At 42.6% G+C, this 14,663-nt stretch overlaps 2 protein-coding genes across 2 annotated transcripts in view; both read left to right on the top strand.

Moving 5' to 3' along the window:
* Positions 1 to 235: 235 nt before the first annotated feature.
* kif28 (kinesin family member 28) lies at positions 236 to 9,617 on the top strand (the record flags this gene model as incomplete). The annotated part of the gene is made up of 27 exons (XM_080491058.1): positions 236 to 412; positions 1,147 to 1,338; positions 1,535 to 1,585; positions 1,679 to 1,831; positions 1,915 to 1,950; positions 2,098 to 2,217; positions 2,708 to 2,815; positions 3,132 to 3,286; positions 3,377 to 3,488; positions 3,606 to 3,673; positions 3,829 to 3,971; positions 4,045 to 4,166; positions 4,330 to 4,420; positions 4,569 to 4,629; positions 4,783 to 4,906; positions 4,991 to 5,126; positions 5,195 to 5,313; positions 5,452 to 5,559; positions 5,657 to 5,749; positions 6,725 to 6,865; positions 7,291 to 7,361; positions 7,437 to 7,571; positions 7,978 to 8,144; positions 8,240 to 8,334; positions 8,517 to 8,646; positions 8,802 to 8,935; positions 9,459 to 9,617. 27 exons carry the CDS (start codon positions 236 to 238, stop codon positions 9,615 to 9,617), a joined length of 3,201 nt encoding a protein of 1,066 aa, XP_080347184.1.
* A 2,521-nt stretch (positions 9,618 to 12,138) lies between these two features.
* Positions 12,139 to 14,663, top strand: part of kif26ba (kinesin family member 26Ba) — a gene marked incomplete at both ends in the record, with an annotated part of 84,011 nt that continues 81,486 nt past the window's right edge. Inside the window, 2 exons of the mRNA XM_080458071.1 lie at positions 12,139 to 12,198; positions 13,366 to 13,758. Of these exons, the coding sequence (XP_080314197.1) occupies positions 12,139 to 12,198; positions 13,366 to 13,758 (453 nt within the window). The remainder of the gene's footprint in view (positions 12,199 to 13,365; positions 13,759 to 14,663) is intronic.

Raw genomic sequence — 14,663 nt, 5'->3', positions numbered from 1 at the left:
GTAGATTATCTTTCCAAATCGAAATCTGCTAATCATATTTTCAATCAATTTTTCAGTGGTGAAATTAGTGTTTACCTTTAACGTGAAGTGTCCCGTAGTACAGCGCTCAAGGTTTTTTCAGATTTGAATACTCCCCCCCCCCCACACACACATTTCAGGAAGCAAACCAATCCCTCGTCTCTCCATTTGAACCACGCTCCCTGCCTGTCTCAGCATATCTGCCCTAATTGTGTCCATGTCGGTGTGTAACTCGAAACAGTGGTGTGTTGTGTCGTGTGAGAGGGGAGCTGATCACTCAGTGAGCCTGTCTGCTGCGCCGATACCTGCCTGCTGCACCATGAGGGCCAAAGCTTCAGACATGCACAGCAAGGACTGTGTCAAAGTGGCTGTGCGAGTCCGACCGTTTAACAAGGTCAGTGTGCTGTTGCTTCTTTTATATCCGTATTAAGTCATGCTTTGCATTCTTCGTATGTATGATTCACTTTGGCATATTCTGATCTACTGTATTGAAGAGTGTTGCTTTTAGACCCTTTGAATAATTCTACTTTTGTTTGTATTGACTATACATATTGTATCTAAAAAATGATTGCTACAGTGACAACAGCTTTAAAGTTTAACATTTTTCATGAAAGACTGAGGTGTATCTTGACTTTTCTCAGCACCGTTTCATCTCTGTCAAATGCAGTCAACACAGGACTTAAGCAGAAATGAAACATATTTTATTGATCCCACTGGAGAAATAACTTTTTTGTATTTGACCCACCCTATTCTACATACCTATATGCAAAACGCCACACAGATAGGTCACACCAGCCAATGGGTTGAAAAGAGAAACGTCCATGCTGTGAGGTGACAGGTTTAGCCAGACACAGAAAGATAATTATACACATTCACAGTCACCTACAGGCGAATATGAGTCATCAAATAATTTCAAACATGTTTGCCCCTGGAGAAAAGACATCTGCACAGGGATAAAATGCCAACTCCACACAGAAAGGCTCCCAAAACACAAACTTCAATTGATACTACTCTGCCACCCCAGTGCTAGGAGCAAAAAACAATAGTAGTTACGAAGAGTTATACCCTCCCACCGGCCTCCATTTCTTTCTGCTGATCTTATTTCTTTTCATCTCCACTTCCTGTCAGAGGGAGAGAGATGCAGGCAGCCGCTGTGTCGTCTCCATGGTGTCAAGCTCCATCACCATCCAAGACCCACGGGACTGCCAGACCCGGCGATCATTCTGTTTCGATTACGCCTATTGGTCCCACAGCGGTTTCACAAGGGATCACAGAGGTCTGTACGTGTCCGAGGAGCCAGGAGGACGATACGCTGACCAGGTCAGATCCCGGACAGCGCGGTGGAAAGATTTACACCAAACTGAAACGGCAGAGATGATAAACCAATTATTAATGATGCATATGGCAAAAAAATTTATAAAAATCTAGATTACTGACTGTACTGATGAGATAGTTTTGATGGGATCAGATCCATTACAAGGATTCTAAGCATGCTGCTCATATCATCTATTTCCAGGACAGTGTGTTCCAAGACCTCGGTGAAGGAATACTGGAGAATGCACTGCAGGTGGAAATCATTGAATTTTACTTGACAGTCTTCATATGACAATATGTAATCATGCTGCTCAGACAGCACTAACAATGGAACTAACCTCTGCAGGGCTACAATGCAACACTGTTGGCCTATGGGCAGACTGGCTCAGGAAAAAGTTATTCGATGGTGGGCTATGGGCCTAACAAAGGTCTGGTTCCTAAACTCTGCGAACGGCTGTTTCAGGCCATCAAAGAAAACCAAGAGAACAGACAATGTCAGGTATTCAAAAACAAAACTAGACTGTTATTTCCAAGTGGACACTTTCCTGAATCTGACTCTTTTTTTTCTGTATGTGTGCGCAGGTGTTTTTTAGTATGCTGGAAATCTATAATGAACAGGTTCGTATAGACGTGGAACTCTGCTGTTGTACAGCTGCTCTCAGTCTGCTCTTTTTTAAAATTATAGATCTGGTCTGTGTAATATGTTTTCCATCAGACATCAGGTGACCCATGTTTTAACCCCCCCCCCCCCCCCCCCCCCCATAGGTGGTTGACCTGCTGTCTCGAGGGTCCCGTACTCCAGGTGGGCTCAGAGTCAGAGAGGAGCAGCAGCGAGGGTTTTATGTGGAGGGTCTCCGTACCGTCCCCTGTGAGAGTGCATCACAGGTAGACTGACAGATATAGAGGAATATATATCACATAACTGGATGATACTAAAAGTTTTATCAAAGATACCTCATAAATCTTTTTTTTTTTTTAAGTATACCTTTAATTACATTGTGTTTGTATCTGTATATGGGAAGAATTTTCTATTACATCTGTTTATTCTGTATTCATAGAAAATCTACTTATATTACAAAATAATATCTCTATTAACCAAACACACATTTTCAACAAGTATAAAACTGAATTGTTTTGGCGTTATTGATTAATTTTTGTATTGTTTAATTATTCATTCACTTCTTTTTTCTTTTCTACTTCATGTGCTCATGTTTTGTAAACTTTACCTTGCTGGGAAATTAGCACTTAATTTTATAGTTCACCGAAAGGAAATGACAAACGCATGCTTTGTGCCGATTTCCTAGTCTTATGAATATCAGAATCTTGAAGTAAAGAAATGTGAACCTCTAACCACACAAGCTTAAACTCTGCGCAGGTGGAGCAGTTGATGGAGCAGGGGACCAGGACCCGGACCACTGCAGCCACTCACATGAACGCCAACAGCAGTCGCTCACACATGCTCATTATTCTTCAGCTCAAACAGGTGCAACTCCAAATAATTTCAGTTTGAGATTACTGTAAATAAATTCACAACACATTAAAAATTGATATGCATTAGTTTGTCTTCATTTGACTGAAAATTATCTGTCTAGTCTAAATTGCAATATTTTTAAAAACGTGTTTGTGGCCTGATCTGATAAAACCCAATAAATATTCAAATGTAATGTTTTGTTTTAATCCAGAGAAATTACTTCACATTCTTGATTTATTATGGTTTGGTTGCATTTTTTTTTTTTATATCTGTCAGTAGATGTGGATTTTTACTAAAGTCTATTTCTATTGCTGAATCCTCCTGTCAGATCTTCTCCAAAGAGAGCATCACAAAGCAGTCCAACGTTAACCTGGTGGACTTGGCCGGCAGCGAACGCCAGCGGTCGTCAGGATCAGAGGCTGACAGACTCAAAGAGGGCACAGCCATCAATCTCAGCCTCACCACCCTGGGCAATGTCATCAGGTTGACCAACTGTTTAGTTTGATCTCAGTTCAACTGAGCGTATTTTCTCAGTGTTTTCTTCCCCATTATATCCTCACCTTCTGTCTGCAGTGCCCTGGCTGATGTGGCGGTGGGGAAGAAGGTTGTCCATATTCCTTACAGGGACTCAGTTCTCACCAAGCTGCTGCAGTCTGCGCTCGGAGGCAACAGTCGCACTGTTATGGTAACTGCTGGCGTCGGCAAACACCGTTGTTTAATGTCAATACAAAGTTAAATCCTTGTCCTGCAATTTCTAAACACATGTGAATGAAATGTAAAAATGATATTATGAACTTTCAAGATTGCGACGCTGAGCCCTGCTGATATCTGTTATGAAGAGTCTCTGTCCACCTTGCGCTATGCTGAGAGGTACATTCAATCATTGAGAGGAAACCGATAGTACTCTCCCCATTTTCCTACCCTGATACATGAACCCACCTTTTCTACCTTTTCTTTTTCACCCGTTTCTCATATATTTACTGGCTTTGTTGCCCTTTGTCCATCGACCCTCATCATTTTTTCAGGGCAAAGCGCATCTTGAACAGAGCAGTGGTGAATGAGAGCCCCACAGAGCGTCTCGTAAAAGAGCTGAAAGCCGAGAACGCAAGGCTGCTGCAGCGACTGAGCCGACTGGGCCAGGAGGGACGCAGAGCAAATGATGAAACCAGTAAGAAACGGGAAAACTAGATTCAACCTGTGAGACTGAGAGACTTTCATGTGCTGTTATCTTGTGTTTATAGAGGAGCTTCGTCAACTGCTGGCTCACAATGAGCTCCAGATCAGAGCCATACAGACTCTGTGGGAACAACATCTGCAGGAGGCCCTTAAAGATTGGGAGCAACAGTATGCAAACATCACACAGGTACACGGCTGCAAATAACCGTCAGACAAAAGCTTTATGAAACACACAAGCACAGAGTGCAGACGGACTGTTTGGAAGTATAGCATAGCATTTTTGCGAGAAAAAAAAAATCGTTTGTCTTCTTGACGTTGACGATGTGTCTGCCCCTCGGTCTCGCTCTCAGGAGAGGAGGATGATGCAAATGCATCCCTACATCCTGAACATCAACGAGGACGCTCAGCTGTCAGGAGTGGTCAAGCTTTTTATCCAGGAGGGTTTGTCGAACTTCCTCTTAAGATGATAGTTCAGTCTACATTCCTAGAGGGTCGTGTTGTAAAGGGGAAACATGGGAAATCACAGGTTAAACAGCCAAATGGAACAATCACTTCTGCAAAGTTCTAACATGTTTTTTTCTTTTTCAAGGTGATTGGGACATTGGACTTTGTGAGTCTTCCAAAAGATCCATCTCTATCAAGGGCTTAGGGTGAGTTTTCATTTAATCAGTAAACTAATATAACATCAGTAGCCCAGTGTACACAGAAACAGGGAGTAGACTCTATCTGGTGTTTCTCTTTGAAATCAATTTCCAACCATGACGGAGCATTTGAAGATTTCTTGCGTTGTGTTATTGTGTCAGAATCCAGGAGCGTCACGCTGTGTTTAGCAATGAAGAGCGTCGTGTAACAGTGACCCCGCTGACAGGGTCAAAGGTCATAGTAAATGGCACCGAAATCTTTCAGACCACTGAGCTTCAGCACCTGGTGGGTTTTATACATCTAAAGACCAATCATATGATGTGACTGTCCAATGTTCTGTTTGTAGTCGACAGTTTGTGTGCCTTTTAGGATCGTCTGATTCTGGGATCCAACTGTACCTATCTGTTTATTGGTTATCCATCGGACAGAAGTGGAGATGACTGGAGCCGTTACGACTATGATTACTTCCAGTCTGAACTGGCCGCTGCAGAGGGCATCCACCTGGGTGAGTGGGAGGAGAAACTATCGAGACGACTATGTTTGGGAAGTAATCTATCATTGGTCTGTTTTTAGGAGAGTCCAGTGCTGGATCCAGTCAGACAGACCCGAGTCTGCTAGCCGTCTTCTATGACTACATCAAACTGATGCCCATGGTAGCAGAAGCAAATCAGATGAGCCAGGAGCTGAATAAGGTCACTCACAAAGTATTTCTGATGCTTTTGTAATCAGGAGCCTATTTGAAGGTTGATATATTTATAAATAGAGTTTTTGAAGGTCTTGAGTGAAAGTAGTTATTAAAAAGCTCCTGCTCTACATTACTGTGTTTTCAGGGAGTGGACTTCAAACTAGAAATCAAGAATCTGGCCCTGTCAGATTCAAAGGGTCACGATCTGGAGAAAGACATTGTTATCAGAGTCACCTCCCAGGGCAGCAAACAGGTCGGTCCATTGCTGTAGCTTTTCCTTTGTATTTTGTGTCCCTTAGACAATTTTCTTTTGGGCTCCTACAATTTGAGTTTTTAAAACTTGTTCTCAGGTTTGGATGTGGTCTAAGGCCAAGTTTGTGAACCGCAAGTTTCTGATGGAGGAAGTCTACCAGCAGCATGAAGCTGGGCAGAGGAGAGACGAGGTATGTCAGAGGAAACAACGGTTTGATCCGTTTCACAAAATGTACCTAACAGAGTATAACAAGAAGAGAATAAGTTGAAAATTTCAATTTGCACTCCTTTACGCTAAAGGATTTAAAAGATAGATCGCAAACATAGAAATAGAAACTGATGAGTATTCAGTGATTCACATTTAGTAGTAATACTGGAGAACACACTTAATAATCAATATGTTTCTGAGTTCTATATGTAAAATGTTGACATTTTTCATGTGCTTTTTTTACATGGCCGCAGCATAGTTTATTTAACTGAATCCTGAATTAGAAATTATAAAACAAAATTTCACACTGTGCTGTGAACATCTACAGTGATCAGCCATCATCACATTATGGCAAAGTCATTATTTTTATCATGGCATCTATAAGTAAGTTGGAAATATTAGGCCAGAAGTAAAATTTTGTCCTCAAAGTTGATGTGGTAAAAGCAGAAAAGTGGCTTTAGTGAAAGATCAAGAATAACAAGGATTCAAGGATCAAAATGAAATAACTAGGCAACTGGATGATTGGCTAATCTGTAAAGCTACACTACTTGAAATGTTGTCTGTCTGCTGTGGCCAGCATCTATCAAATGGTTTGAGGACGAAAAAGCAGTGAACCTGTGATGGGGTCATGGGCAAACTTGTTCACTGATGTGTTGATGCATGTGGTCACATAGAGGAACCTCCACATAACTTCCAGCACTCAAAGGATCTGGTCCTAATATCTTGGTGCCAGAAAGCACTCCTTGAGAGGTATTTTGGAGTCCATGTCTTGATCGATCAGGGTGCAGGGGAGGGACCTGCAGGGGTTATAATATTATGGCTGATCAGCAGAGCTTCTCCCTGAAATGCATAATGACTCTATTAATAAATGATCTAAATATGAGAGAACATTAGCTACGTTTTTCATATTTGAGTTTGACTAATATCCACCTTCTGTTTTCATGTTCGCCGCTGAAAGAGAGCAGACGACTTGACAACAGCTGCACTGCCCAGAGAGAAAGACCCCTTCTGGGATCCAGTGGAGCCTCTGCTCCTGGGCACTGCTCACCTCTGGCTTCAGTCTTTGGCTTTTCGTATTCCGCTTGAAGAGCAATTAGAGGTACACACACACACACACACACACACACGCACGCACACACACACACACACACACACACACACACACACACACACACACACACACACACACACACACACACACACACACACACACACACACACACACACACACACACACACACACACACACACACACACACACACACTATGTACTGCAGTGCCAGTGACAACATAGTCAACACATCAAAGTTTTATGGATAAAAACTCAATTATTGCACCTGAGTAAACTTAAATTTCCCTGATGGAGTCATCCCAAGGGATAAATAAAGTTGAGTCTAAAGTCTAAGCATTAGCAACAGTTGGAAAAATGAAACCTGTGAATTCTGACATCCTCGATCTTGTATCAGCTTCAAAGCAGTGCTACTAAATACAATACAGAACAGCTGAGTGATGCTCTGTCTGCAGGTGTTGGGTTCAGAGGGCACAGAAGAGGCCATCCTACAAGCACAGCTTGTCCCGTGCACCTCGACTGGACTGTATGTCTCATATATACAAGCTGTAGTAAGCACGCAGAAGGAAAGCATGTATATTCAGGTCATTCCACTTTTCAGCCCTCTGGGAGAGGAAGACATCCTGATTGACCCTTCTGAGATTCTGGGTCGGCGTCTGGACTTCCAGGTGGTCCTAGAGCAGTGTTGCGGCCTTCGCTGGATCAGGGAGGCACGCAATAGAGGGGTCCAAATTGGGTGAGACCCCTGTGGCTTTATGTATGGATATACATATAGAGGGACCACATTAAAGGGAGTAAAAATTGGCTCAATCAAAGTTCACAGCCTGGAGGTGAGGAATAGTCACCATATAACATGTAAAGAGCATAGGAGTTAGGGGGCTATTCATAGATAGTAGATTATTCAGCTTTATTCTGACGCCTGTAGCCATTGATGTCTGGGTCACATCGCAGACAGATATACGATACGATAGGATACTTTCCTCCTCTCTACTTTCATTGAGATTACAAAAGGAATAGTTGTGTTTTGTGTAAGAATAATAACTATACAGGCCACTCAGTGTTTCTACAGGTGATGACTGCTGATGGGATGAAAGACATTGGACCTTTCTTGTAGTCTCACTTTATTTCCACCTCTCTGTTAGTTTCAGGTTATTTGACTGCAGCCAGCCTTTATACACTCCAGCTGTGTGGCACAACGTCAATCCTCTGTTGGATCACAGGGTCCACTTTGCCTCCTTCCACACCTCCCAACGACTCCTCGACTACCTGCAGAGCAGCGCTGTGGTGCTCGAGCTCTGGGGTCTTCAAGGTAAGACTAATTTACAGAAATGATTCTATAGAAAGAAATAACCAAAACCAAACTGGATTTGAAGTTTACTCTTCTGATTTGGTTTTTTGCCTCAGAGGGCTGTACTCACTTGATGACATCTCTCGAAGCAGCGAGGATGACCACAGAGGGCATCTTTCTCATCGATGAGACTGGTCCAACCGAAACTGCAGTGAGGGAGATGTTTGTTTTACTTTGATTGTAGCAACAAGAAAAACAATCATGTCCTCTGTATTTCTTTTGATGCATGTTCTAAACTGTAAAATATATTTATATTATATATATATAATTTAAATGCAAGCACTGAGTGATGTGGAGATTTCTAAATCTGTATGTTGTGTGGGTGTTTTGCAGGTGATGGGCTCAGAGCTCAGTTGCACTGTCATTGCTCTACAGCAGGACTTGGAGGAGCTGAAGAGGGTCAACGCCTCACTTAGGAAAGAGAATCAGAGCCTGAGAGAGCAACTTAACACAGCCAGGATTGGTAGCAAAAACACATGCAACACCTTCAACTTTAAAAAACAAACAAACAAGATATTTCATATGTTTCTGAGTTTAAATTTGACAAAGAGTTTCGACTTGCTCCCCTTTTTACACATTTACACACACGTGCCAAAACTCTCTCCTCTCTGGTTTTAGGTGGGGAGGGTGTACGTGGTCGTTCGGTACGTCCCAGCTGTGATGCAGAGTTTGCTCGCGCTTTGAAGGTTTTCTACCACAGTATGACCTCAGTCAAAGGTCAGCTGCAGCGGCTGCGCAGACACAGGCCCAGCGTATGTGTTCCTATTGGTCTGCAGAGCTAATGACTGTATTGTGGGGAGATTTTGTGTTTGATGCCAAATCACACAAATTTGACACAGATTCGACAAAAGGTCTGCTAGATTACAGTAATGGCTAAATAATGTAGTAATCTATCTACTTTGCTTCATGGAGAGGCAGATGTTAATGCAGAGCAGGTTTCTTAACGAAAGGTGCGATGCTAATTTCACAGATAAGGTATAATAACTCAATGTCCATACATAACACTAAAATCTCTTTAAATCATTTATGCCAGGATTTAAACTGGGTAAAAAAAAGATTTGTATATTTTATCATGAAATTTCAAATGAAGCACTCCTTAAAAAAGGAGTTTGACTAATTGTAGTTAGTTTCATGTCGGTGCAAGCAGCAATCATGTTTGGACACACGTTTCAATTGATTTCTCACCTTTACATTACTTAATTGTGAGACTTTTCATGTGCCTACACTCTAAACTGTTGTGTCCTGTTGTGTTTGACGCACCTTTGTGTTTTCCAGGAGGAGTCGGACCTGCTGGGCCTGAGACTGTTTGTGGACGAGCAGAGTCGTCTGCTGAGAGACTTCTCAGAGCAGCTAGAACAGAGTGTGTCCACACTCAAACAAGACGTGGCCGCTATAGTCCGTCGAAAACGGGAACGATCAGGAGTCTGGTCTTGACTGAGTGAGTGTTATTTTAGAAAGTAAACATCTCTGATCGCTCTTAATCTTTTTTTAATCACTGGTATAGAATGTACACATCATGAATATTTAGAAGCAACGATTTGAAATGTTGCTATTTGAAACACTTATTGTAAAAGACAGGCCTCGATAAGATGAGATTAGACCTTTATGGGGAACTCACTACAATAGGCATAAATGGAAAAACGGTTTTTTTTATATACTTCAAGACTCAAAGGTCAGTGTAAAGATGCACCAGTAACTGTATACTGTCAAATCTTTTCTATGGTGGTGTTCCTTAAATGGTTAATTATTTTTGAAGGGTGTGAACCTGCTTCCTCAATCCTAAAACATTAAGACACAAAGGAAAATGAAAATATTAACAATGCAATTATCCACAAATCATTACAAACCTGTATATAACTGCATTTGGTATAAAACCAGAAATCTATTGTCTCTATTGTCACATGTAACCTTTCTATTTTATGTTCCACAATATTTGTATTTGTATTTGTGTGTTTTGTTTTGTTTTGTGAAACTGTGTTTATATGTTAATAATTGTGTAAAGTAAAAAAATTAAAAAGTGCATTACGTTTAAAATATAACGTTGTAAGGAGTAATGGAGTTGGGATAACCTTGTTTTTTTTTCTCATGAAGATCCTCTTTTTGTTATTTACCCCCCCCCCCCCCCCCCCCCCCCCCCCCCCCACACACACACACACACACACTTTCAGACCCCTTGGATGAGTATGTCACAACAAACTGTTACTCCAAATTGTATTTGCAGATATTTCCACAGTTTTCCACTACGTTAACATTTCCAGCATATTATTCATTCAGCCTGACTTTCACAGTAATACCTTCCCAATAACAGTAGAGTGCACTGTGTATCCACCCAACAATTGCTCTCAGTTCCCACAAAGTACCACAGGGTGTCTCCTCCATCAGAAAGGGGGAAAGATTTCTACACAAGAATTGATTTGTATGCTCTTCCCATGCCCTGGGTCTTCATCCTCTATTCTAGACCGTTCCCTCTGGATTTATCTCGGTGGACCATACACAACTAATTCTTTTGAAAAGCCAGTCACATCACCCACTTTCCAGTTTATATCCAATAGACACAGGTGTTGGCTGCAGAGGATCAAACACTGTTTTGACAAAGTAACTGTGCATCTCTGAGTAAGTGTGACAGAACAAATGTTCTGCATTTTCACCAGGAAATGTAAAAATAAACATATTTTTTACTCAAAAGCATCAACTTTTACTGGACATGAACTAAAAAGAAACAGTAACTGAAATAGTTTCGTATCTTTTAAAAAAAATCTTCTTTTTTTTCCCCTTTGCGCCTTTTCAACCAAGCCAGTTGGAATACCACTTCAAACATAGTATTTGCCTTTTTGTCTATATGGAGTGAAATTAAATCACAGGCCTTGAAAAATGCTACAAACAGCCAAAGATTAACTTATTTTGTTATTCTTTAATACACACAATATGAACTATTTTTACTGCTCTGGCGCTGAGTTTGTGAACTAGATTTGCACATGTCAAAGAAAACCCTAATATGACACTTTTTAGGATCTGTAGCACATCTCGGAGACTGCTTAGAAAGGTTTTTCTTTTTGTATTTTGTTGAGAATGGGTGTGTCCGCGTGTATTTGACTCCACTGCAAACAATCTGAGGCAATTAACTGGCAGTTGTTCCCAGAACCGGAACGGAAGGTTTGGCGGCCACTGCTTTGCGTCATAGCAGCCATTCTTAATCAAAGTAAGCCCTATCATAAAGTCATTATATTTTCATCTTGAATGACCGGACAAGCTTTCACCTGCCACACCGGCAGGTCTGGATATGTATTGGCTTGAGGTGGATGAGGTGCAGGTTGGCCCCGCCCTCATCCAGATGTGCGCTCCCTCCAGTCCACCGCTGGCTCCAGCAGCGCGCGGAGCCTCTGCGAGTCAACAGGAGGGTGCGGACGGTGCGCGAGACAGGGAGGAGCGAGCTGCATTCATCGGATCCATCTCCACTCAATGAGTCGTGACTTTGCGGTTGGAGCAGCAGACCTGAGCGGTGCGTCGGAATCTGGCCCGGGGCGAGCAGCTCGTCGTACCTGCAGACGAAGGCGCAGATGGAGAGAAGCGGTGCGCAGCGCGGCTGAGCCACACCGCCTCTTTCAGCGCACTGCTGCGGGGAGCGGCTGCTCCAAGCAGGCTTTCTACAAGTGAAACCGCTTTATTTCTTTGGACACAAGGAAACAGTGGGGAAAAAATAAAGCAAAAGCCATCCAGGATTTTTTTTTTTTTAAGAATTTGCGGCGGTATGGGAATGTGACCGGTTTCCACATGCGTGTGAAAGTGTGCTGAGGTTCCCCCCCAGTTCAAGAAGCGCAAACTGCAGGGTCGTGTAGTTAATTGAAATCGATCCGCTGAGCCCTTTTTATTTTTTATTTTTTGAATGTGAAGCAGCAGCAGCAGCAGCAGCAGCAGCAGCAGAGGTTTTTTCTCCTCTCCTCCTCTCACCTCCAACATGACTTCTCTGTCGGGGACTAAGGAGAGGTCTGTGAGCAGCCGGAGCAGAAAATATGGGGTAAGGTTATTTATTCCAGCGGACATCGCTCTGTTACCAATAAGCCTGATAAACATAAAAACTTATCATCCGTGCAGTGCTGCGTGAGCCTCATCTCACACCAATAGGAAGCTGCGGTTTTCTCATGTCATATAAAACTCATGTCTTTTTGCTGTTGATTTCTTTGAGAAGCTCACACTTCAAGCATCACTTCTCATGCTGTGCACGTCTTTATAATTAAAGACTGAGCTGCTCTCTCAGACATCATCCTCACACCTGTGCCTCAGCCTGCTAGTACAGTTTGATTATTGTTCATTTACTGCACTGGCTTTGGTCACATCATACACACCTCTTTACTTGGAGATGAGTGAGCACCTTTCAGCCTTCTCATTGCTGTCTTATTATAGCCCTTGTGAGGGACCACAGTCGTGCCCAGCCTCTCTCAGCCACCACCACATCAATGAGACTGCTCTCTGACTGGATGTACCCACAGCAAAAGATCAAACTGTCAACTCCTTGCGGCTCATTTGATGTTCCCATTGAGCTGACTGGAGCACAATAACACAGGTCTCCAATGACTTGATCCTATTTAGCAGTTAATGAAGGCATCCAATTTGTTGACTTGGAGGGAGCACCATTGCAGTAAATGTCCCATATTGTTTCCTGGATACAGTCTTAATTGAACCATTTGACTTAATGCCTTGATTTTAGTTCAGACGCCTTGTCTACACATTGGCTACCTATTTATGTGTGCTATCAGCATGCGGCGGCTGGTGACAGTATAGTGCCATGCATTCTTTTTTCATAACAGATTATTTATAGTCAACGTTTATCAGTTGAGGTTCAGCTCTGATATTTGAGACGTGAGTCAGATGGAGAATATTCAGACTCTTCAGGTTCTCTCTCCAATCATGAAAATAGACAAACTACTTGATTACAGCTTGGTGTCCAACAGTCAACATAAATTATTCCACTTTCCAGGGAAAAATGCAAATTGCTCGACTTTTAATTAGCAAGAAACATGCACTGTGTTCTCGAGATTTTGTTGTCAACTCAGTGCAATCTGTTGAGTGTGCTGATTTATGAATGCACATATGCTCCTTTTTTCCCCTCATGTGTTGACATGTCACACATCTCTGCTGTAAAAAGGTCTATTGAGTTCTTCTCCTTTTAAAACACTTTTTACAGGTGCCTGACTCCTCCCCAACCAAATCTGCCTCCATTTTTCCGGAGACATGGTACCGAAAGGTGCATGAGGAACCCAATCGCACCAACACGCGCCCGGCCCCGGAGGGTGCTGGCTCCATGCCGAGCTCCACAGGCACCCCGTCCCCTGGCTCAGGAATCTCTTCACCAGGGTCCTTCTCTGGATCACCGGGGACCATCTCCCCGGGGATTGGGACAGGATCACCTGGATCTCTCGGTGGCTCCCCAGGTTTTGGGACAGGATCGCCGGCCTCAGGCAGTGGAAGTTCCCCCGGTAGCGAGAGAGGAATCTGGTGCGAGAACTGCAATGCTCGGCTGGCAGAGCTGAAACGACAAGCACTGAAGCTGCTCATCCCTGGATCTTACTCCAGCAAGGTAAAGGCCAAATGGTTTCCTCCTTGTCCATTATGATGTGAATCATCATGCTTTTGTTTTTGTAGTGCCGGATCCAGTGCTGAGTTGGACATGCTCAGTAGCATAGCCCCCTATAATAACTTCTTCCTTCATTAGCTGTGGCATTTGGACAGTAACACTCATTAAACTGGTTGCTCATGAAAGACAGGGCCTCTCCTCATCCCCTTGCTTACTGTGTTACTGTGTCGTCACTTATTGTGTTCATAAATCATAAGGATTTCTCAGTTTGTCCAAACCCCATTTGACCAGCCGTGAGAAACAGTAGAAGCCAAATAGCCTTTGGGTTTTGGGAGAACTACTATATCTGAAGCTGTTAATCAGTTTACTGACAGAGTACCACAAACAAAATGATAAACACCGAGGAGACGATTTAGATTTTTATCTCACAGTCCCTCTTTCATTGATTGATCATTTCACCAAAATCAATGGGCTCACTTCATTCCAAATTGCCTTTCTTCTTGTGAAAGAATTAACATGATGGATTACTAAATGACACTGACCTCTTAGAGATGGTATTAATCCATATGGATTGCTGCCTTTTCCAATTTTCTTTGGCAAGTGATCTTTTCCCGCCGTATTGTCAGTAAAATCAGTTTCATCTGCATTAGTACAGTGATTCTTTTGCTACTTATTGGTGAAATAAACAAGCAGTATCTATAGCTAAGCTGGAAGCAATGCCACATTTACCGCTACAGAAATAAGTATTTGCTTCATTCTGGTTTTGAGTGAAACATATCTGCGTACATCCATACGGTTGTTTGAGTTTTGCACTAGTTTTGCTCACAAAGTGGCTGTACAATTACAATTAATGATAATTCTCCTTTCAGGGTGTCTGACTCATGTTTCCTCTGGGTCTGTTGGGCTCC

Source organism: Lipophrys pholis (assembly GCF_963383615.2).
Source record: "Lipophrys pholis genome assembly, chromosome: 2".
NCBI classification, from domain to species: Eukaryota; Metazoa; Chordata; class Actinopteri; order Blenniiformes; family Blenniidae; genus Lipophrys; species Lipophrys pholis.
This window is presented reverse-complemented; position numbering and strand designations above follow the sequence as displayed.